The 24531-nt window shown below is 33.9% G+C and overlaps 3 protein-coding genes across 3 annotated transcripts; all 3 read left to right on the top strand.

Annotated features, from left to right (window-relative positions):
• LOC109717352 (potassium channel AKT1-like) lies at positions 2088-9644 on the top strand. Its single transcript, XM_020243095.1, has 11 exons — positions 2088-2548; positions 3234-3599; positions 3750-3807; positions 3896-4213; positions 4592-4837; positions 4920-5018; positions 5181-5210; positions 5295-5480; positions 5733-5930; positions 6029-6104; positions 8263-9644. Exons 1-11 carry the CDS (start codon positions 2340-2342, stop codon positions 9120-9122), a joined length of 2646 nt encoding a protein of 881 aa, XP_020098684.1. The 5' UTR covers positions 2088-2339; the 3' UTR covers positions 9123-9644.
• On the top strand, positions 14153-16723 carry LOC109717353 (EG45-like domain containing protein). The gene is made up of 3 exons (XM_020243096.1): positions 14153-14342; positions 14528-14831; positions 16508-16723. The coding sequence occupies exons 1-3, from the start codon at positions 14237-14239 to the stop codon at positions 16512-16514; spliced, it is 417 nt and encodes a 138-aa protein (XP_020098685.1). The 5' UTR covers positions 14153-14236; the 3' UTR covers positions 16515-16723.
• Positions 20070-24310, top strand: LOC109717429. Its single transcript, XM_020243212.1, has 7 exons — positions 20070-20226; positions 20345-20536; positions 21067-21152; positions 21937-22083; positions 22487-22610; positions 23210-23496; positions 23780-24310. Exons 2-7 carry the CDS (start codon positions 20350-20352, stop codon positions 23870-23872), a joined length of 924 nt encoding a protein of 307 aa, XP_020098801.1. The 5' UTR covers positions 20070-20226; positions 20345-20349; the 3' UTR covers positions 23873-24310.

Raw genomic sequence — 24531 nt, 5'->3', positions numbered from 1 at the left:
CAAATTTGATACCCAAATTAAATTTAATTTATACGATTTAAACTTTTTTTTAATTTAAATTTATAATAAATTTAATTTTTTATTTAGATTAAAATTTTAACAGATTGATCATAAAAGTTCGTTTTTAATTAATCACAATCGTTCATAGGATTGAATTTATAGATGAATAAAAATGCTATCTTTTAACAGATTGATCATAACCGTTCATTTTTAATTGATACAACTGTTCGTAGGATTGGATAAGAATATTATTTTTTAACAGATTGATCATAACCGATCGTTCTTATTTAAGATTTTTTTAATAAATTGATCATATCCGTTTATAAAGAATATATGAAATATTATTTTATTTATTTTTGAATTTCGTCCGTCATTATCGAAATTCCTATACACTTTTATATATAGTATAGATATAGATATGACACATATCTATATCTGCAAAAACAAACATATAAAATACATACGTACATCTGCACGCAAGCATACTTTGTCGCATTCAAAATTAAATCAAAATATTTATTTGAGTAATTCCCAAAATTAAATCAAATTATTTATAACAAGAAATAGAACCATATTAAACCAAAGCTGTAGATTCTGTTTGGTTTTGTATACTTAGTTTTGTAACTTGTCAAATCCTAAATATCCTGGTCATATCCTTCTCAAATTAACCAACAAACTTTTTTCTATATTCTTTGGCGAAATAAGTACGGAATTATATCTCTAATTAATTAAGTCTCCATATATAGTTTATAAGAAAATATTAAAAAAACCTGTAATTCATATTTAGTTACTACCTATCATGGAATGTTTTATAACATAACTAAAAATATATGAAGATCCCTCAACTATTGGACGTTTTGAAATAGAACTTCATTAATTTTGTTAATTAAATCTAAGATTAATTTACTCCAACTAATGGCATTTCCTGCTTTTTTAGCTAACTAAATTGCATGTTTCATTTCTTCGACAAAAATAAAGGAAAAAATTGCATGTTCCATTAATAATTATATAAAACAAAAAAAATTGTGCTCATTACTTACACTATAAAAATTCAACAGCTTTGATAGAGAGAAAATAATTTTCATGCGATGAGATATATCTGTACATGCATGTAAACACATAAGAAAAAAAATATTATCTTCACACTTCTTATGGATAATTTTGGATATAAGAGTTGCTAATTTTTTTTAGAGTTATAGTTTTAAAAAAAATAGTTAGATAAGTGAATTAATAAGGGCCAAAAAAAATTAGGGTGTAATTAAGTTAATAATTGTAGTTTTTTTTTAAAGTTTGAGCAACAACTTGTGAATTGTTTAATAATTAGCTTTTAATAGCTTACTAAATATTTTAATTTAGGATTAATTCAATACAGGTCCCTGCAAAAATAGTGAATTGCAATATATTTCTACAAAATTTAATTTTCATATGACGTCTCTACAAAAGTCCTGATATTTTTAAATATATTCATGCCCTTAGGATCCATTAGAAAAAATTCGTTAAGCATAGATAAGAAATTTTACCCTAATTAGTCAATGAGGTGAATTGACATTTTTATCCATTTTCAATTAATAGTTGAGATTTTTGGAGAAATATATTTGTGATGACCAAAAATTATTTTACTTATAAAATTTTAATAATAACAAATCATAGAAACATATCTAAAATTTTAAGAATTTTATAGAAATAGTATATAAAAATTAAATTTTATAAAAATAGATTTGTAATTTAGTAGATTTGTAGGAACCTACATGAAATTAAGCTATCAATTTATTAGCTGCATTTAAGAAGGTTTTAGGTCCTAGACCTGGCGCGGGATTCAACGTTGTCGGATGCAATTGCAACCTCGCGATACACGCGTGCGTTATAACGTTTTTGCTTTTCGGGGCTGGTCGGCGCGAGTCGTTTGACAATTTTGCCACTCCCGCGCGTTTACATTTTAAGCAAGGGGACGCACACGCCCATTCTGCGAAGGCTCAGGGGTGATTACGTAAATTCGCCCGAGAAACACCACGCCTCGAGGCGCGTGCACCTCCCGAGTCCGCAGAGCCACCTCTATATAAGGCGAACCACCGGAGTAACTGATTCCGTGTGTGGCGATTTACGGAGAGAGAGAGAGAGAGAGAGAGAGAGAGGAAGGAGAGATTCAGAGGACGGCTATGGCGGTTGGGTGGACGATTCTCCTAAATCCTAGGGTTTCTCTTCACCCATGTCGTGTCTCGTAGTATAGGCCTCTCCTCCTCACATAGCGATCCGAACCCCCAAGCCATTGGAGGGGGGTCTTCGTCGTCGCCCTAGTCGAGGAGGAGGTCGCGGCGGAGAAGACGACGAAGCTCTTCGACATGTCGCTAATGGCGGAGAGGTGGAGGAAGGGGGTGTTCTTCATGCCGACGATGGTGTGCGGGCGCGAGGCCACGGACAGGGAGGTGGTCTCCAGGGACGGGAGCCACTATAGCTTGTCGAGCGGGATCCTCCCGTCGCTCGGAGCAAGGAGCAATCGCAGGGTGAAGCTGCGCAAGTTCATCATCTCCCCTTACGATCGGAGATATCGGTATAAACTCTCCCGCAGATTTGATTGTTATAGCCATTGCATCATTTTATTGCTTGGCTTCTTCTTTTAGGGCTGTTTCTGTTTCATTGGGAGCAGGTGAAACAACGTTTTCGTGGTTTTACTTTACGAGATTATGTTGCTGGATTAATCTAGTATCGAGTTCTCTTTCGTTCTCTTTTAATTTTTCTACAAAACAAGCGGCGGCATGTTTCTGATGGCGACCATTTTATCTTTTTTGTGTTTTTTTAATTCTCCTTTCATTTTCGTGCACTGCTTCTTTGTTCGAATCTTTACAAGAATCTTAAGTGTAACCATTTTTTCAATTTTGGTGGGCTCCATATTCGGTCATTGGGATTACTTCTTTTCAATTGTTTTTCTGTTGAAAAGTTACTTCTTTACTTAGATTGTAAACATTTGTTTTTTTAATTAATCGCTACAGCTGATTGTGTTCTCTAGAATGTGGAATCTGAATCACAATCATTTTTGATTTATCAATTCATTAGGATCCTTCTTTTCACTCGTGCCCTCTATTGTTGGAGTTCAATTTTAATTTGAAGACTTGAAACGTGAAAAACATAAAGAGATTAAGAAGAAGAGAAAAAGTGGAATTGACGCTTCATTCCTAAAATTATGTTATTTTTCAGAACTTTTGTTTATCCTTTTCTTTTTGTGTATATTTTTGCAGAGGATGGGAGACGTTTCTTATTATTCTGGTCATTTACTCTGCTTGGGTATCTCCGTTCGAATTCGGATTCATTCGGAATCCAACAGGAGGCCTAGCTCTAGCTGATAACATTGTCAACGGATTCTTTGCAATCGATATCATTCTAACATTCTTCGTAGCCTACCTTGATAGGGCTACTTATCTGCTCATAGACAGCCCGAAGCAAATCGCTTGGAAGTATACAAGGAGCTGGTTTATTCTAGATTTTGTTTCCACTATCCCCAACGAACTCGCTCGAAAGATTCTTCCTCCATCCCTCCGTTCGTATGGATTCTTTAACATGCTCCGGCTTTGGCGTCTTCGAAGAGTCAGTGCACTCTTTGCTAGGTATGCGTGATTTTATGGGACAAAAAAAGTTTCCTATACATCTAATTATGAAGATGAGAACCAAGCACAATATTATGAAGTGCTTTAACTTTACCGACTATCTCTTTGCAACGAAAGGAGTTACATAGTATTTTCTTATACACTTGCTAGATTGGAGAAGGATAGGCACTTCAACTACTTTTGGGTGCGGTGTGCGAAGCTTATATGTGTAAGTAGTTCAACCAGTAATCCTCTGTTTAATCTAAATTTGCTACTTTAGCCTAATATTTCACATTTCAATTGTGATGATCTTATAGGTGACGCTTTTTGCTGTGCATTGTGCTGGGTGCTTCTATTATCTTCTTGCTGATAGGTATCATGATCCCGATAAGACATGGATTGGGAGTTCTATGCCTAATTTCCATGAGAAAAGCTTGTGGATCCGTTATGTGACGTCTATGTATTGGTCGATCACCACTCTGACCACTGTTGGATATGGAGACTTGCATGCAGAGAACACAAGAGAAATGATTTTTAACACCTTCTACATGCTTTTTAATCTTGGACTGACAGCTTATTTGATCGGAAATATGACTAATTTGGTTGTCCATGGGACTAGCCGTACTAGAAAATATGTGAGTTCTTCTAACTGGTAAAATATGAAGGTCTAGTTGAATTCATGAAAAACCTATCAACTTTTTTTGCTTGTTGTGTCTGATCTTGTGCAAATGACCTACAAATTTGAAAATACTATTCAGTCAGCACTTTTGTTTCTTTTTCTCCATTTGAAACAAAATTTGCAGCAACAATTAATTTGTTTGTTTGAAAATTTTTAATATGGAAAATCACCAGAATAATCAACTTAATGACATTGCTTAGTTCTTTTGCATTAAGTTAAACTTAGTTGGCCAAATTGCAGGAGATAAGTTAGCTGGTTTCTGTTCACCGATACATTCAGTAGTAGATTACTTACGCTTTTTATTTCCTACTGGCTTATGTGCTTTGATGTACAGAGAGACACAATCCAAGCTGCTAGTGGCTTCGCACAAAGGAACCAGCTTCCAGTCCGGCTACAAGACCAGATGATCTCTCATCTAAGTTTGAAGTTCAGGACAGATTCAGAAGGACTTCAACAACAAGAGACTCTTGATGCCCTTCCTAAAGCTATTAGGTCCAGCATTTCCCACTATCTGTTTTACAATCTTGTACAAAAGGTTTATTTGTTCCGAGGGATTTCTTGTGATCTACTTTTCCAACTGGTGAGGCTTTGTAACTTTTTCTGTTTCCCATGATTACTTTCTCTAATCATCCTCTCAGTTTTTTACATTAAAATCCATGAAGGTTTCTGAGATGAAAGCTGAATACTTTCCTCCAAGGGAGGATGTAATCTTGCAGAATGAAGCACCTACAGACTTCTATATACTAGTCACTGGCAATGTGGTAAGAGCATTCTCTTTCTTCGAGGATTAACTGTTGCTGTTTGCTTATATACATAATTCAGTGAATACACATGAAATAAGGTTAAGAAGTTACTTTGCATTCTATTAATAAGTTTCAGCATAGATTCATTGAAGCTGATGCATATGAACTACCTATTTGCAGGATCTAATAGACCACAAGAACGGGGAACAGGTAAGTGTCTAGTTGGTTTAGCATTTGCACCGGTAAATATATACATTGGATAAGCTTCATTAAAGAGCTAGTGATATTCTGCAGATTATTGGGGTGGCTAGAGCAGGAGATGTTGTTGGAGAGATTGGTGTTCTTTGCTATAGACCCCAGCTATTCACCGTCCGTACCAAATCATTGTGTCAGTTGTTACGTTTAAACCGTACAACATTTCTTAGTATCGTGCAGTCAAATGTTGGAGACGGTACAATAATCATGAACAATCTGCTTCAGGTTCATGCCCATCTTTCCTCTTGTACAAATATTTTATTTCAAATTTCATGACTGCATGTTGGTGGAGATATTCCATCCTTACTTTGAAGAAACCATCTACTCCTTTTACAAAGCTATTTAGATTCTTTATTGTGGCTAATTACTAAGTGAAAAAGATTTGCTGTAAACGTTTGGCCAAAAAAACGTTGTGAAAGTAATCTTGAACTTCACTATCTTCTAGCTGTCGTCATCAACTCTTTTAATTGGATGCAGTATCTGAAAGATAAGAAAGAAGACCCTGTCATGGAAGGAGTCTTGAGGGAGATAGAGAACATGCTGACGCGGGGACATTTGGATTTGCCTCTTACTCTGTGTTTTGCTGCAATTAGAGGAGACGATTTTTTGTTACATCAACTTCTAAGACGTGGTTTGAATCCAAACGAAGCAGACAACAATGGGCATTCAGCGCTGGTCAGGGAACTTTTAGATTGACATACATATTCTTTAATTTTTAAGTTATTTCCCTCTGAAACAAATGTTTCATTTGGTCCTTTTTACATGGAAAACAGCACATTGCAGCATCGAAGGGAAGTGACCACTGTGTGAGACTCCTGCTGGATTTTGGGGCAGATCCCAACTGCAGAGGTATGATACCAGCTTGTATGTATATTGCGCAAGTTTCAAAGTGAGCTAACCACTTTTATACCTGTATAGTTTCTCTTAAATTTTAAGTTATACAAACAATTGTTGTTCACTTCCGAGAATAGCTATCTAGATAATATTCTAGTTTTCTTCACTCTCATAGGTCTTTGAAACTGTGTTTGTTTCCATTAAACATATTTTTGCATAGGTTAACCTATAAAAGAGTAGTTGAGTTAATATCTGATTAGCTTATTGCTTTAGAGAACTGCTATTCTAAAAGGTTATTCTTCCTTTCAGAAAGGTTCGCACTCAGTGCTCCGCAATTTAAGGCATTTAAAGAACTATTATTCCTTGTTCCTCATTCATTCTGATAAGATTTAAGAGATCACTAGCAACCAATTATCAAATATGTGGAGATTACAGGTATAGCTTACTATGGTAGAAAAGAGGTCTATTGATAGCATCCTCTAGGTTGATTGGCAGAAGGCAGAACCTGCAACTGCACATGGTAGAAACTATGCCAAGGAAATCACCTGCTGTTTTTCTTGTATAGAATGAATATTATCTAAGGGGCTGTTTGGTTTGACGTAAAACTGCGAAAAAAAATTTTCCGTGGAAAAAAATTTTCGGTGGAAAATTTTTTTTACGTAGTGTAGTGTTTGGTTTGTAGGAAAAGAAAAATAGTTTTCGATGATGGTTGTTTGGTTGAAGGAAAAGAAAAGTAGTTGAAACCTATATAATATATTTTTTATTATATATATTATTATTATATAATAATTAATATACTATATATATTATTATTATAATTTTTATATATTATTACTATAAATATTATTAATATATAATAATTAATATATTACATATATTAATATTATAGTTTAATATTTAATAAATAAAATATATTTAAAATACATTATACAATAGGTATATAATATAATATATATAATAGTACATATATTTAATACTATAAAATAATTTACCATATATTTAATAAATAATATTTACAAATAAAATATTATATATAATTGTATATTTATATTAAAAATAATATATATATATATATATAGAGTGAGGCTACTATGCTATCGGAAGCACAGAGCCTTTCGTGCTTCCAGCTCGTTTTCGATGTTGCGACTTTCGAATCGTCGATCGGCTCCGTTAAACTTGATCTAGAGTATTTGGAGTATCTAGAAAATAAATTTTATTATTTTTCGATATCATTTGCCCTAGTAATCGAATGGCTCAAATCAACAAATTTCAATGGCCTAGTGAGCCCGTTTGCAAGTTTAACGGTTGTAGAAATATCTCAAATCACGTGAAATTTTGATAGAAAATTCTTTATACTATATAAAACAAGATCAATATCTTTGATTCATAAATTTTAATGTCATATTATAATTTTATAAGATTTTATTTTCAGCCGTGATTTTGAGCCCTTCGTTCACTAGGCAAATGATATCGTTAAAATTATAAAATTTATTTTCTAGTTACTTCAAATACTCTAATCAATTTAACGGGCCGATCGACGATTCGAAAGTACAACATCGAAAATGAGCTGAAGCACGGAAGGCTCCGTGCTTCGATAGCATAGTACCTCACTCTATATATATATATATATAATAATATATATATATATATATAGAGGTGGAGAGAGAGGGGTCTATGGACCTCTCTCTTCACGCACCTCTCTGCGCGGTCCACGAGGGCCGCTCGACCTCGTGGACCGCGCGCTTTTCTTCCCCCGCGCCGTGTTGCGCGTTTTCGTTTTCCGCTTAATTTGAGCGGAAAACGAAAACCCCTGTTTTCATCCCATTTCGTAAAAAAACTTTTCGGGGAAAATTTTTTTACTACCAACCAAACATCCGAAATCCACTTTTCAACAGAAATTTTTTTTTCAGGGTGCTTTTACAAGCAACCAAACACACCCTAATCGAATTTCGGTATTGCTAGGGTTGAAATGTGGCCATAACACAAGAATGCCATTAGAGGTTCTTTTTCTTGTTTATTCCTGGATATTTGTTGGGTCTATTGTTTAGTTTAAAAATTGGGTCTTAAACCTTCTGTCTAGCAACCACTAATTCCAATTTTAATATTGTATAATCATGGTAACATTGTTTATCTAAATTTGCTACCATATCATTGATCTTTCGGCTGTACACAGACTTGGAAGGAAGAGTTCCCCTATGGGAGGCTTTACTTGGAAAGCACAAAGCTGTGGTCCGTCTTTTAGTAGACAACGGTGCAGACCTCTCATCTGGCGACACGGGCCTTTATGCTTGCACGGCTGTCGAGGAGAACAACATAGATCTCCTCAAAGACATTCGTCGGTATGGTGGAGACATAACATTACCAAGAAAAGACGGAAGCACCGCGCTTCACCTCGCCGTATGTGAAGGCAATAGTCAGTTGGTTGAGTTCTTATTAGAAATTGGAGCCAACATAGATCAGCCAGACTTCCACGGTTGGACCCCGAGAAACCTCGCGGACCAGCAAGGCCATGATGAGATAAAAGCGCTTTTTGAAGACAAAAAGGCACCTGAACGAACTGCTTCTTTCAAGAGCCCAAGGCCAGTACCTCATTTGATTGGAAAATATAGTAGCGAGCCTGTGATTCCGCACATCAGCCAAGATGGTTTGCTAGAGAGCAGCAACAATATAAGGCGGAGAGCCAACTTCCACAACTCGCTCTTCGGGGTTATCACGTCGGCTCACGTGAATAAGAGTAACAGCGAGCTACACTCCCCTGTTGGGGCCTCTAGAGGCATTGGTGGCAATTACTATCGGAATTCATTATTGAGGGTAACAATCAGCTGCCCCGAGAAGGGAAATACTGCAGGAAAGCTTGTGCTTCTACCCGAGTCGATGGAGGAGCTCCTCGACATCGGCGCTAAGAAATTCGGATTCTTGCCTACAAAAGTGCTTACAAAAGATGGAGCGGAGGTCGACGACGTGAAGCTTATAAGAGACGGTGATCATCTCATTCTAGCTAGCAACGACTGGGCGGGAGATGTTAACACATGAAAGATAGGTTAGTATTTAAGTTCTGCCACGCCCTTTTGCCAATGCTTCTCGTCTCAACAGTCCAGTTTCTTGTTATAGGAATTAGAGATATTGGCAACATTAAAATAGTGAATTCGTGGATAGTTTTTTTGGTTAGATGGGACAACGAACCCAAATGGGAGAGCCTGGATGATTACATCATCAAAATAGATGCTACCATCTTTTGCTCATCGTTGTTGTAAGTGTAAAAATTTTCCAACGTTCACAGGAAAAAGGTTGTGAAAAGCACACACTTGAGTTGCAGCGCGTGATTATTATTATGCAAGATTATGATTCTTACAGAGAGAAACATTTCTCATTCCAACTTGGTTGCTGCAGCTTTTGTCGTAAGCTCTTACCATCTTATTTCGCTCCCTTTGGAGCTATTAGAGATTTGAAGTGCTTCTTTGACTCCTAATTGGGCACTCTACTTAATCTTCATTGAATTTTGTATGGACATGGGAGTTTTGTACTCCAAGTGGAAATACATATATATATATATATATACACCTCCTATTCCCTTTCAGTGATTGGAGCACTTCACAGTATCTAGAGATGTCAACGGGTCGGATTCGGGACGGATTTTTAAAAACCCGAACCCGAACCCGACTCCAAACCCGAGACCCGAACCCGAACCCGAATCCGACGGATTTTAAAAATTCATATTCAAACCCGAACCCGACCAAAAATCCGAAACCCGAACCCGAACCCGAACCCGAAAATTTGAACCCGAAACAATTATTTCTTTTTTCAATATTTCAAAATATATTATATTAAATTTAAAATTTTAAAATACAAATTCAAATATAACATCAAATTTTTATATATATATTATATATAATACAAAATAAATTCGGGTTCGGGTCGGGTTCGGGTTCGGGTCGGGTACAATCAAAATCCATATCCGAATTCATATCCGTCGGGTTTTTAATTTTTATATCCATATCCAAATCCATATCCATATCCATCGGATATATCCGTTTCATTCGGGTTCGGATTCGGATAAAATTTCGGGTATCCATACCCATTGACATCCCTAACAGTATCTTGCAATGGAGAAAAAAAAAAACAAAGTTGGGTTCTTAGATAAAGGAGAGGCTGATGGGGAAGTATCTTTTTCATAACTTGGTTGTTTGCTATTAGCTGTCTTTGCTGTCTTGAGAATATGTATCGTCTGTCCTGTTTAGTTCAATAATGAGGTCTCGCACTACATTGGAATTTTTGTTTTTATATATATTCTTTACAGTAGAATTAAAAGCTCTGAATTACTGTTTCTATTATTCTTCTTTTAGAAGGTGTTTTTGCTTTTGAATATGTTAATTATATTTTTGTTTTTGTTTTTTTTTTTTTGGTCACAGCGTACTCTTCTAACTTTCTATTTGCCAAAATTTTCGATAAAAAATAGCTACAATCAAAATAGAAAGGGAACTAAACATGCACCAACTATCTAACACCTTGTGTACGTGTGTGAACTTGATCATCGGCTCCTCCTATGGTGCCCTTTATTCATTTTTTTTAATAAAGCTTATTAAAATATTTTCATTTTAATAAAGTTTGATTCTCATCAAATAAATCTAAATTTCCTGAACTTCGTAAAGACCTGTTCCATTGCTCCATTGAGTAATGCTTCCTATGTATTCAGAAAGTGAATGTAAGTTTTACATCTTTTCATTCTAACTAATAATTTCTTTTCATACTAGTCTTATTATTTTTTTAATATAAAAATTAAAAATATTTAATATTTGGATGAAAAAAAAATGTAAAATTTACATCCAACAATTAAAATTATATATATATATATTTTGAGCCATGTTCGTCTCGTATTGTAGTCAAATTCATATTCTAAATGAATAAAGCAGTATCACACTATCTTTTCTCAAAAAAAAATAATAATAATAATTGGCGCACGTCCCATTCGCGAGGAAGGCTCGTGAAAATTATTTTTCAAAGAAAACCTTTCTAGGAATTTAAAAAAAATGGTAAAATTGGGAGGAGATTAGTTCCCTTTCCAATCAAGTGCATAATGAATGTACACATACATAGATTCCATCTGTCCTGTCCAATCAATGTAGTATAAATTTTTTCAAATTAAGAGCCAATCAATCGTTGGATTTATTCTAGTTGTCACGCATATCCTATGCTTACCACTGATCTACAAACTCATCTAGGATAAGATTTTCCAAGGAATTTGAAATTGAATGGATTGATTTGATGTGCACTCTTAACCTCTATGTGAGAGAAAAAATATGGACCTGAAGAGTTAGACGGAATAATATCTGAATTATAGAGAGTGTCACATCTGACAAAGATGCTGCTAACAGAAATTATTTGTGAAAAACTCAAAATTTTAAAATTTAAATTTTATTCTATTTAAATTTTTAATTATTTATTTATTATTTATCGTTATTTATTATTATTATTATTATTTGTTTAATTAACTTTATTTATTTATTTATTTTATTTTCTTTCTTAGTGAAAAAAGAAACCAATGAAATATTTTTTTTCGTTTCTTTCGCCAAACGGAATCTCGTTCCGTTGTGCAGATTCCACTTCTTTCTCGTAACAAGAAAGCGTAAAATCCTCTTTTTTTGTATGCCATTTCTTTTTCTCTTGTGTTAAGACAGAGTAGGTAGAAAAGATATTAGATATTAGATAATTGATTAATTCTTATCCATTTTATTCATTCATCTTTTATTTTTGAATATTCCCTTTATCTGAAAGAATCTTCGTCAATCTCCTTCACGATCGTGCTCGCAGGATGAAAAATTCCGGTCGTATCTTGGGGTGTTATTTCCGGTTAATCCCGCACGTAGAGACGGGAATACGCCTTAGGACAGTGCGCTTCCGGATAAGATCAAATCTTTATTAGAATATTTGTATTTATCTATAAGTTGATTTATTTATTTTCATCATAAAATTAGTTAAATTTTAATTACAATCCAATTTTTCGTTGCGAATTTCCTCAACAGAAATCACACTAATTTTATTTCGATAGAAAAACAACAAAAAATCTGTTACTGACAACAAAATGATGATCAATGATCACTAAAATATCTTCAAAATGATGATCAGTGATCACTAAAATATCTTCAAAATGATGATCAGTGATCACTAAAATATCTGTTATTTTGAACCCAATCCGGATGGGATTAAATAGTATGCTGGTAAAATGCCAATATCTTATGTTCATATCGATTCAAACCCAATCCTTCAGTGGGTAAGATCTAAAATAATTTTCATATTTGGACCCTGATCTGAACCCGCGCCCGGTAAAATACATAATAGTCAAAAGTTCACACAAAGAGAAAAACATTTAAAAAATTAAAAATTAATAAACTTAATACTTATTTTTTTTACTATAATATTTTGGACTTACTGGATATGTGTTTAAACTAAATTATAGTATGCGCATGTGTTTTGGACTTACGTATATGTTATGTGGCTAATTTTATATTTTTATGCAATTATGTTATATGTGTTTGGATTTATTAATATATTTTGATTATTATGTTGTTATAAGTATTTAGGGTGGTAATTGCATATATTTTAGAGTAATTAATACCAAGCTATTATAAATGTTATATTTTAATTTTGATTTATGCTATGGATACACGCATTCAAGTATCCATATCTGATCTAGATCTTATCCGTACTTAAGCAGATAGTGTACGAATATTCACTATCCATACTTGCTCAAATAGATTCAATGGGTATATTAAAAATGTAAATATCTGATCCTGAACCCGATATGAAGTTAAGCGGATAGAGTATGGATTTTTTTTTATCCATTTCTTTTTAGAATATAGATATATTATGAGCAATGCTGCCTGTTTCCCTGAATAAGGTGTAAGATTTATTTATATATTATTCGTCCAAAGACTATTATTTGTTGGATTTTTTTTTTTTTTTTTTTTTTTAGAGATAACTCAAAGATGTTCTTCGGGATTGCCTTCCCATGGATGCCACATGTAATCGCAGCCACGTGGCGCCCATCCACACGGGCGATCACTGCTCTTCCAATATTGGGAGAGCAGTGGCAGCTACTGGGTACACCCGGTGCACACTCATAAATTTTTATTTTTTAATATTTTAAGGTTTAGTTTTTGGAATTTAGCATTTTAGAATATAAGTCATGAAATTTTGGAATCATAAATTTATTAAAGTAATCAATAATTTAAATTTTTAAATAAAAGTATCATTGACCGACTCAATTCAAAAAAATTAGAAGATTAGATAGCAAAATCAAAATTTAAAAAAAAATCAAATACTTAAATACATTTTTTAATATAAAGATAGCTCATCGTTTATTTCTTTTAGAAATAAACTTAGCTGGAAATGTGAAAGAAACAAACTTAGCTGAAAATGTGAATCAATTAGGATTAGAACTTGAGATCTCGGATACCAATCATCGAGTTTTTTACTACTTGCGTTAGGAACAGTCGGTGCGCATATAATCTACTTCATTTATATAAAATATGAACATAGTTATAATAGTGAGGCAACCATGCCTCGCTTATAAAAAAAAAAAAACACAAACAAAAAATGCGACACGAAAGAAAGATAACAAGGAAAAACTAGGGAAAGAACAAGAAAATACAAACTAAGAAAGGAAAAAAAATCAAATCAAAATAAAGAAAAAAAGAAAGACTAAGTCAGCAAAAATCGCTTTAAAATGCGCTGGACTATATATGATTTGTATTTCCTGCTAAGAAAAAATAAATTTTATATATTTTTAGCTTTCAAATATTGTAAAAGGGGATAAATGAAAAGCGCGTCTCATAAATACTTTAATAATTTCTACTCACAATACCGAATCGCTCCGTTTGACCAGTCAACGCAGTCGCATCTAGATTCCGCTGCTGCATCGGCGCCGCTAATCAGTGAGGGAGCCTGCATCTGCACAAAGATACAGAGATCTTAGTTGACTCGAAACATTGACCCCAAACTAAATCAGATCCCCTCATCAACATCCCAATAACTTATATTCAAATATTACTTTAAATAAATTCAAAATACGTATAAAAAATTATCTACAAAGCGAAATCAAGGCACTATGTACCTTTGTCTCCTTTAGCCCTTAGCCGCCTCGGTCAACCATGCTTACTAACTCTCTCCTCTTCCTCTTTCTCTTTTTTTTCGCGCTCCCTTCGTCCGCCGTCGCCGACGTCGGCACCGCCGCCTCCTACGGCCCTCCCTACCTCCGTAAGCGTAGTCCGTGTTGGGTATCAGCGTCGGTTTCTCATAACTTATTTTTATACATAAATTAAATTCTGTATGATCGGATGTAACAGTAGTTACGTAGGTTATGATACATCTCAATAATCTCAATTCTTTATTTTACTCATCTCTTTTTATATGTATGCATATATGTACATATATTTATGTAGCTACTGCGTGCTACGGGAATGATCAGAGCCAGTTTCCGGTGGACGAATTGTTCGCGGCGGCGGGGGAGGGGATATGGGACAACGGTGCGGCCTGCGGGAGGCAGTACCTGGTGCGGTGCCTCAGCGCGGCGACGCGGGGGGCCTGCGCCGAGGGGCAGCAGGTGAGCATCGTCGTCGTCGACAGGGCCTCGAAGTTAGCGTCGCCGCCGTCGAGAAACGGGACCACGCTGGTGCTCAACACACAGGCTTATGGCATGATCGCTAATCTATCCGTGGTGGGGATTAACGTGGAGTACACTGATCAGTAAGTGTTATTTTAAACTCTCTAAAAACTTAAAAAATCAAATGATATCCGAAAAGAAAGGTGAAAAATGTAAATGTGGCGATCCCTTTTTTAAGTTCTGTAACTTAGTTAAGTTTTTTTTTTTTATAAATTCAATGAATTGTTCAACTTTTTTCTGCTAAAAAAAAAAACAGAGCAATCTAATTAATTCACATTTCTAGCATATTATTTTTTTCTTTTTTCAAAAAAAAAGGGAAAGAATCAGGGAAGAATGTATAGTTATTTTTAAAAATACTAAAAATCACTCGTTATAAATTTTACTTAAGTTGATAAAAATCATTTAATTTCTAAAAAATTACAAGGTGAAGAAATGTGAATTAAAACAAAAAAAAAATCGAAGTTGATGAGAAAGCATTTTGGACTGGCGTAGAAGCAACGGGATCTTCACACATTTTGACAAGTCATGTCTTGACAGAAAATGATGTTTTAATCGTACAAACCCAATAATTTTCTTGTTTTTGCTTCAATGCGAGACTTTTAATAGACAAATATGATTTTTTTCATTAAATGGTTATAGTTTATATATATTTATATATAGAGAGTTGATAGTTATATATGAATATTATTTGCTATTAATTTTTTGACCATTAGATGTTTAAAATTTAGTAAAATTTAGTGAAATGGTAATAATCCTAGAATAAAAAAATTAATAATAAATACTATTCATATACTATCAATATACTAAGTGAACTCTCTCTCTCTATATATATATTCAGCTAGCAAATTAGTCTGATAAAATTCAAATCTAGATAATCTCCTACTTCTGAATATTGAGAGAAACAATTTTTTTTTTTTTTTTTTTTTTTTTTGGTTTAAACCTGGAAACTCAATATTCTGCAAACTATGTTTTATTCATCAAACTCCAAAACTAACTTTAGGTGTTTGATTTTATATTTAGTTCTCAACTTTTTATGTCATTGAATTACTACCCTGTGATCGAATCAGAACTTAATTATATTTATAATGTTTTCTGAGATATTTATAAATCACCGATTGTTGTTACTATTTGATACATATATATATATATATATATATATATATATATATATATAATATATATATATATATATATATATATATATATATAATATATATATATTTATATATCTAATAGTATATATTATATTTATTTATTTATTTATTTATTTATTTATTTATTTATTTTCACAAACAAAGTTAGGCTAAGTTTGGCATTTTACAAACAAAGTTAGGCCCCGATTGGTTGGCATCATTGTTATTTTTTATATTTTTGTAAATACTTATTTTATATAATTTTATATACTGATAGAACGATTTTCTTATTATTGTCATGATTGATTAATTTATAATACATCCGGCCAAATGATAGATGATAATTTTTTTAAAAAAACAAATTGCAAGCAAAATAAACTTTTTAAAAATTTTTTATTTTTGTCGCCAAACAAATATTTTTAGATGAAAGGATTGGAAGTAATTCACTATCAAAATTATATTTTAAAAAAAATAAAAATTAAACACGATATTAATAGAAAAACAAGGGAAAATAGTAAATACAACATAATTAGAGACATTCTACAGAAATGAAAAACTCTCTATTAAAGTTCAGATAAACAGAGTTTGAGCTCAATTTTTCTTTTCCCTTTTCTTTTTATGTGCAGAGTTTGAGCTGAATGCAGAGATTGCAAACCAGTCGATCAATTGTAAAGAATTCATGAATTTCTCCACTTTCCGGGAAATTGATTCTGCAACAGTTTCTTGTTTCTGCAGCCATTTGTTCACATTTATTCCTTTCTTCTGAGTATAAAATTACACATGTTGCTGAATGTCTTGCATGTCATTTCTAATTTTAAAGCTTTTGCTTTTGTTCTATTTCATTGATGGTTTAATCTTAGTATTAAGAGGTTGTAAACCCATGTAAAAAAATACCCATACTCTCTCAAACGGCTTATTCAAACAATACAAACAGCGAAAGAATCCCCTCAACACAACTATTTAAATCATCAAGATCTTACTTGGATGTCGGAATGAGTTATATATCCAATAATATTTTATTTGGAATACAAAATTATTATTGTGACAAAAAGATAGAAGTGTGGCAAAATATCTACAACAGAGTAGTATATTTGGCCTTCAAATTATTTCTTTTGACATAAGTTTTAATCATCTCGTAAGTAAAATATATTATACTACCAAATCATAAATGCTGAGATTTTTCATTAATAAGTGAAAATCAAACTTCTATCTTCTAATTTGACGAAAGAAAAATTTTATACCAAATAAATTCTAATCAGAAGTTCTAAAAATCCTAAAAATCCAAGGAGACCAGAAGTCCTAAAAATCCCAGGAGTCTTTTGAGCTCTTCTGTTGGACAGTATGAAATGGCTATCAAATTTTCTTTCCTAGAGAAGATTTTTCTTCCCCACTGCACAGCATCCGAAGAGTGCAGTCTGTAAAGCTTTTTCGGAATTTTCATTTTTTCTAAATACTTCTAATGCAATACAATAATTTTATTTGAAGAATGCATTTCCAAATTACACCTCCATAGAAGATGCCTTTCTGAGTCTCATAGAAGTCTATCTACTAGGGAGTCTTTTATAAAGTCTAATTATAGAGCGTAATTCAAAATAGATAGTTTATTACTGACCGTTCATAATACAAGTGATAAAAAAATTAATAGTTGGCATCCGATTCTAAATTTAAAGTCTAATTATTTTATAAGTTCAATTAAATTTAATTTTTTTTTAAAAAATAAACAAAATAGATAACATGTTACCATTCTTTCAATATATATATATATATATATAGAGAGAGAGAGTCCGGCTATTATACTATTGATAGTACCAAGCCNATCTATATATATATATATATATATATATATATATATGCATGGTCCATCTGAAAACAACATCTTCTCTCTTTCTTTGGATGTATGTTATTGGACCTAGGCTTACAAGTACATAAAATTAAATGTAAAGAAAAATCAACATCTAAGCACCTTTATTATTATTATTATTATTATTTTATGAGAGAAATTGGGAAAGATATCAAGCTATCGTTTTATTCAATTTTTAGAAATTAAGTTATCTAAAAATGTGAAGCCATTAGGTTCTAAAATTGAGATCTCATACTGTTAAATCATTCATGTAGTCCTAAAAGAAAATACATAGCGTCATATTTTTGTTTCTGATTTTCACAACAGCTATTTTTTATAGGTCATTGAAAAGTATAAAATTCTAAAAATAGGAGACGGTAGAAGAATACGGGAGTACTAAAAAGAATGAATTAAGGACTAATTCCTTTGAGCGAGAGCTTATTTTAAAAATAAATGCTACTTGAATACCGAAAAATTGAGTGCATATTTTAATGAATCCAATCCAAGAGTTTAGATAAGATTTTGAAAATTTTTAGTGTTAAAAAAATAAAAATTTTATTTTCAAACCGCTTGAGCACGTTAGCACCATTAAAGAATAGCTAATCGTCTTAAATTTTACTTGTACGGTGATCATGCGTCTAGTACGCCATTAATGAAAAGATGAACGGCTCATATTCAATGTTTTTGGTACTCTAGCTAAAATGCAATTTGCACCTTCCGTTTTCGTTGTCGTGTCCAGCGGAACAGGCGTAAAAGCAATACTAACACTCCCCATACTTGCTCAGTGAAATTTTGATGTGCTGTTTCATCTATCGTTCGTCTCCATAGGCCATATATATGAATTTTAAAACGATATGAATGGTAGATGAGATCATCTTTATGTTCTATTGGCGGAAAAATTACATCGCCTGTTCGCCTCTTAGTGTTTCGCTCATTAAAGGCTGAATTTGATTTCATCTTAAATACATGTCGGAGAGAACGGTTCAATTGGACTCTTTTTAATAAAAGTGAATTCTGTCTGGACAAGCGATTTGAGGCTTAAGGTACTGGCCAAATTGTGATTTGTTTGACTTTTTAGTTTTCAGTCATTGATCTGGACATAGGTTGATCAAGAAAAATGATTGTAATAAGATAGCTATCGAGATAGATGATTGCATGTGGCGGAGATGTGTAGTGTGGACAAGCATTCGCTGATGATGAGCAGGTAGGTTAGACGGTGGTTAGATTGGTCGTGGGTGGACCAGGTGGTTGGCGCCGGAGAAGATGATATTTGGAGGGGATCTCTCTCTTACAACTACTCCTAACCTACGTTATAACTATTCCTAGTACAATTTCTTGCGGTTCGTGATAACTCTCCCACTCTTTGTAGCCGCTGTTCTTACTTTACATTTTTAGATTCAAATACAGAAAAACTGTAACCAAGATTACATTCGTGAGAAAATTAATTATGCGTTATCTCCTTAAATTCTTCTTGAAAATGATGTTCGTTTTTTACATTCGTCGACGGTCTGAATTTTAAAGTTTAAACATAATTCAAACTTGCTTTTTTGGGCCTTGCCGAAATCCTCATCCATCAGCATGCTTCATCAATGCCGAACTCCTTTTACAAAGCCACTATTTGAAATGATCTTTGATATGTCTACCAAAATTTGAATCTTACGCTGAAAGATTTCTGGGCACTACATATTTTCCTCGAATTAGCCTGCTGCTTAGTGTCAAAATTAGATGTCAGCACATTCCGAATTGTTTTCACTACTCTTAAATTTTTATTAGTACGAAATAAATATTTGACGGAGACCATTCTTCATGTGATGCAATTTCCTTTATCATTTGTCAAATAGATGGTGCGAATTTCAAAGCTACATAAAAGGTGATTTGAATGGTCTTACATTGGGGTTCATCCCCACAAATTTGCTGTGCACGAATTTAAACTTTGGAAGGAGGTTTTTAATATGAGATCATTTCATCTAACGTTTATTAGTAAATGACACAAAATCGATATTTGATGGAGAATAATGTGATACTATCTTATCTATGTGTATCATACTACAAAGGCCGCGAATTTTAAAGCTGTATAAACAGTAAATACAATATTCTCACATTAGGGACCGTCCCTTAAATTATTTTTTTTTAAATTTTTGCACAAATTAAAGATTCAGTAGGATGGCCTCAGTGAAGCCATTTCATCAGTCCGCAAGATATGGTCTGATCTGATATTTATAATAACTCCGAGATTCGTGTGATCGAAATGATGATGAACGGTGGATGAAGAATTTTGTTCACTCGTGTGGTGCACTCGTGCACCCGACTCGTGCGGCGCGCGTTAGCATCGACCAGCTTAGAACCAAAAGGACGTTAAGGCTCGGAGGCTACCACGTTCTTCTTCTGACTTTCTACGCCCCATCTCCTCCGAAACCTCTCGACGCTCTCCTCCTTTCTCTCTTTCCCCGCGAATTTTTCCTCAATTCGCATCATTTACTGATCCATCCGATCCTCATCTGAAAGGTACGAATCCAAATTTGTTGATCTCATTTGTTTATTTCGATTTTTCGGCGGTGAATTTACATGCTCGGGAGTCGATGATTTGGGGAAATTAAGGGTTTGGTTGTGCGATTCTGTGTAGATACGATGGCGGGACAATGGCAAATGAATCGAGACGAAGATGTGAATCCGAACGATTCCGATCCCCTTCTCAAGAAGAAGGTGGAGAGCGCGGAATCGTCTAATGGGAGCTCGGGTGAGATAAAGGACGAGGAAATCGAGGCTTCTTCGGCGGTGTGTTGCCGTATTTGCCTAGAACATGATTCGGATGCAGGTTATTTTGTTTTGTATAATTTTGCTGTTTTTAAGCTGGTTTATGGTGAATTTGTACTGGTTGGAGCTACATTTTTATGCATTTGGTTATGATTTTTGTTGTTGTTGTATGCCTTTTGGATTATTTGTTGGTGTTAATGTAGCGCTGCGTCTGCGGTGTGTAATGCTGATGATATGGAGATGCAATGTGGGCATGGTTTTTCTGCCTGTTTGCAATTGCATTTAGATTTATTATTCAAATAAGTTCAAATGCGACGAGCAAAACATATTGGCAAAGAAAGTAAGAATAATATGAGAATGAAGAAGCTTAAGTACATTTATCATATCTAAAGTTAAGAGTACTTTGAATTGTAATTTTAATTGAATGTGAAAGAGGGATTGATCCTCTTCATCTTTCTGCTGTGTCAATGATGACTATTGGTTCGGCTAGTCGCTTTTTGGTAGTCCAATAAATAATTGTGAGAATTTTGATTGTCAATAATAGATATCGCCTTTGCCAAATGACAGCAGTTCATTGTTGCTTTTGTGTAGGCGATGAGTTAATATCCCCCTGCATGTGTAAAGGTACTCAGCAGTTTGTACACCGCTCATGCCTTGATCATTGGCGATCAGTGAAGGTAACGTTCTTCACATCTCTTTAGAATAATAATACTGCATGTTACTGTACGGAATTGCAAATTTGCCTTACTGGAAAAGATGTGCAGAAATCTACAAGATTTCCGGCATTAGAGTAGGAAAGGTAGTAGAAACGAGAAATAAAGGAGTAGATAAACAGAAGAGGAAAACAAGAGTAAGGAAGAAGGTCATGAGCCTTTCTTAATTGAAATTTTTGACCAATGTACCCAACACTATGCTTTGAACTTCTGTGGGTTGAATTGCTTTTCACATGGACAGTAGCATCTCAGCAGTGTATATATATATATATATATATATATATATATATATATATACACACACACACACACACACACACACACATTCCTTTTCCTGCCATATAAGAGTGACTCATTTTGGGATCTTAATACATGTACAAAGTCCTAATTTCAAGGGATGTAAGATACCTTAAACTAGGGACTTAGTTCGTAGGGTCTCAAAAAGAGTTAGATAATAATAGAGTAGGACTGAACTATTGGTCTGCTCCATAGCTACGAAATGCATCAATATGTATAAGTGAAGAAAATTCTTTTTCATATTCTAATTTTCATACAATATGAGGGTATTAAAAGATGAGCAGAAAGTTTCATTTTCCTTTAAATCTTTTTCCGTGTTGGTTATTTATATTATAATTTATTCTCTTGCATACATATTGCTAAGGAAAGCGATAGTTGTCTTGGTTTAATTGTTTAATGGTATATCAATTGATAGTTCAATCTCATATTATTATTATACATATATTTACAAGAAAGGTTTGCATTCTCACACTGCACGACATGCAAGGCACAGTTCCATCTTCGAGTAGAACTGCTGGAAGATTATTCGTGGCGTAAAATTAAGTTTCGCATCTTCGTTGCTAGAGATGTTCTCCTTGTATTCCTTGCTGTACAAACTGTAAGAGTAAACTTTGTGAATACTGCCCATTAGATTGTTATAATTTGTAAGTACTGTGACGTTTGGTGAATTTAGATAGCATATGATAGAAAGATTGAATGACTTTTCAATGATAGTGTGCCAATTCGAACTGCAAAAGTTTTTTTTTTGGATAAGCCGTGTTTATCTTGCTTTCATAGAAGGAATGGGACGACTTTACATCTGCCTTTTATATTGTGTCACAATAAGAGTCAAGTTTTCACTGTTGCAGTTGCAAACAATGTAAGGGGTATTAATCACTAATATATAAATTTCTTTATAATAGGACCTTACTAATTTTTAGGCTTAATAATATATGTAGTCCATATGTTAATTTTATCATATGAATGGTTTGATTTTTATCACCTTTTCCTTTATCTCGTAGGTCATTGCTACCATTGGTGGTTTTGCGTACTTCTTAGACAGAAATGGAAACTTCAGAAATAGTTTCACTGATGGTTGGGACCACATACTCTCAAAGCATCCTATACCCTTCTACTACTGCATAGGTACATTACTAAATCTTATTGGATTCAATACATTTTTTACTGACTTGAAAAATTTATATGCTTTGAATTAAATGAAGTTCTTTTGATGACTGTTTTGGATGCTATATTATTGTCACCTGTTGGATGGTTTAGCATTCCTAGTACCTTCTTATAGCAGTCTGGTAGAGACGAGTTGAACAAGCCAGTAGATGTCATCCAATTTGGTATATTAGGTTATGTATGATTTAGTTTATCTTACATCTATTCTATTAAAAAAATTATATATCTTACATGTATGCAAGATTATGCGAAGTTTGAACTTGAAATGTCCTTCTTTGTGCTTATTTCATTGCCGTCTTGCTCGAGAGGATGGAAATCATGTTATATTTGCTGGAAAATTATTTGGAAGTGAGTTATTAGTTGCAATGATCTAGGTTTGTCCTTTCTCCTTCATTGTTTCCTTTTTTCCCCTCTCCTCCTATTTCTCTTCTGCTCTTTCTAATTTTCCTATTCTACTCCGGGTATAAACAACTGAGGAAATTTCAGTACAAAATTATTTACCTGCTAATTTTGCACTTCCGCCCATTATAGTTAATCTCCCCTGCTGGAAAATGTTGCAGGGGTGGTGGTTTTCTTTGTGCTGCTTGGGTTTTTCGGGCTCATATTGCACTGCTCGTCTTTCAATAACAACGATCCATGCATGGCTGGATGCCGCAACTGCTGCTATGGGTGGGGCATTCTTGACTGCTTCCCCGCTTCCATGGAGGCTTGCTTTGCCCTAGTTGTTATCTTTGTCATAATTTTTGCCATCCTTGGAATTGCCTATGGTTTTCTCGCGGCAACTATGGCCATTCAAAGGATCTGGCAGAGGCATTATCATATCCTGACCAAAAGGGAGCTCACAAAGGCAAGTAACTCTATATACAAGATGTTTTATTTATACTAAATTTTTGTTATCTTTAAGAGACATTTACATCTATGCACCTGCAATATCATCTATTTATGTATATATCCTGCAAATCGGAATTTTCACATATACATACGTCTCTTACATTTTTATGCTACAAAAGTGCCCCTCTTTGGAAAACTTTTTCCAATAAGAATTGCACTACCATCAGGGTATACATGTGGAAAAGCTTCAACCTTTCGTGTCATCGTAGTTAGTTAAGCCGATATTGGAATATATGCAGGAATATGTGGTCGAGGACCTCCATGGTTGTTACACGCCGCCAAAGTTGGATACGGAGCATGAAGAACGTCTGAAAATGCTGAAACTTCTGTAAGGATAATTGGGTTGAATATGTACATTCACTTTTCAAGTCGAAAAGCGTAGTGCTACGCACTGTAAATGTTGCATCAACAACCTACTATTAAAATTGCAATTTCTGGGTGTCGTTTCCCTTTCAGCTTTTCGTTGTCAAATAACCTCGTTGGGCATAATATACTAAACAAACGATGTACCAAACTGCTTCTGTGGGTAATATCCAGCTGCTTAAAGCACTCTGAATTTGGGAATTTACCCAAGGTTTACATTAAGCCTTTCGGGTCACCCCCAACCTTTGCTGCGTCAATGTGGGCAAGTAATCAAGTAGTTACTTGGCCTAACGTTTGTTATGGCAAATACTCCTGGAATGTTACTATTGTTTAACTGCATGGTTTGTTATAAATTATGTTGTACCATGACAACGCCTCTCGTGTTTCAGATTCTTGAGGTGGAAATATATTAGGATTATCTTTTTTGTTTTTGTTTTTCTGCTTTTTCTGATGGTTGGAAAGAAGTTTGAGGTGTTTTTCTTTTTTTTATCTTGAGTGAAAGGAGAATTTAAAAATATATGATCATCCGAAAGAGGCTACTGAAAACATCTCATCTAAAACAGTTCCGTAGCATTGTTCAACTGGCCCAATTTGTCAAAATTTTAATTGGACTCGTTTAAAACTAAAG

Source organism: Ananas comosus, linkage group 11, assembly GCF_001540865.1.
Source record: "Ananas comosus cultivar F153 linkage group 11, ASM154086v1, whole genome shotgun sequence".
NCBI classification, from domain to species: domain Eukaryota; kingdom Viridiplantae; phylum Streptophyta; class Magnoliopsida; order Poales; family Bromeliaceae; genus Ananas; species Ananas comosus.
Note: the sequence above shows the minus strand (reverse complement) of the source record. Positions and strands in the feature narration are given on the sequence as shown.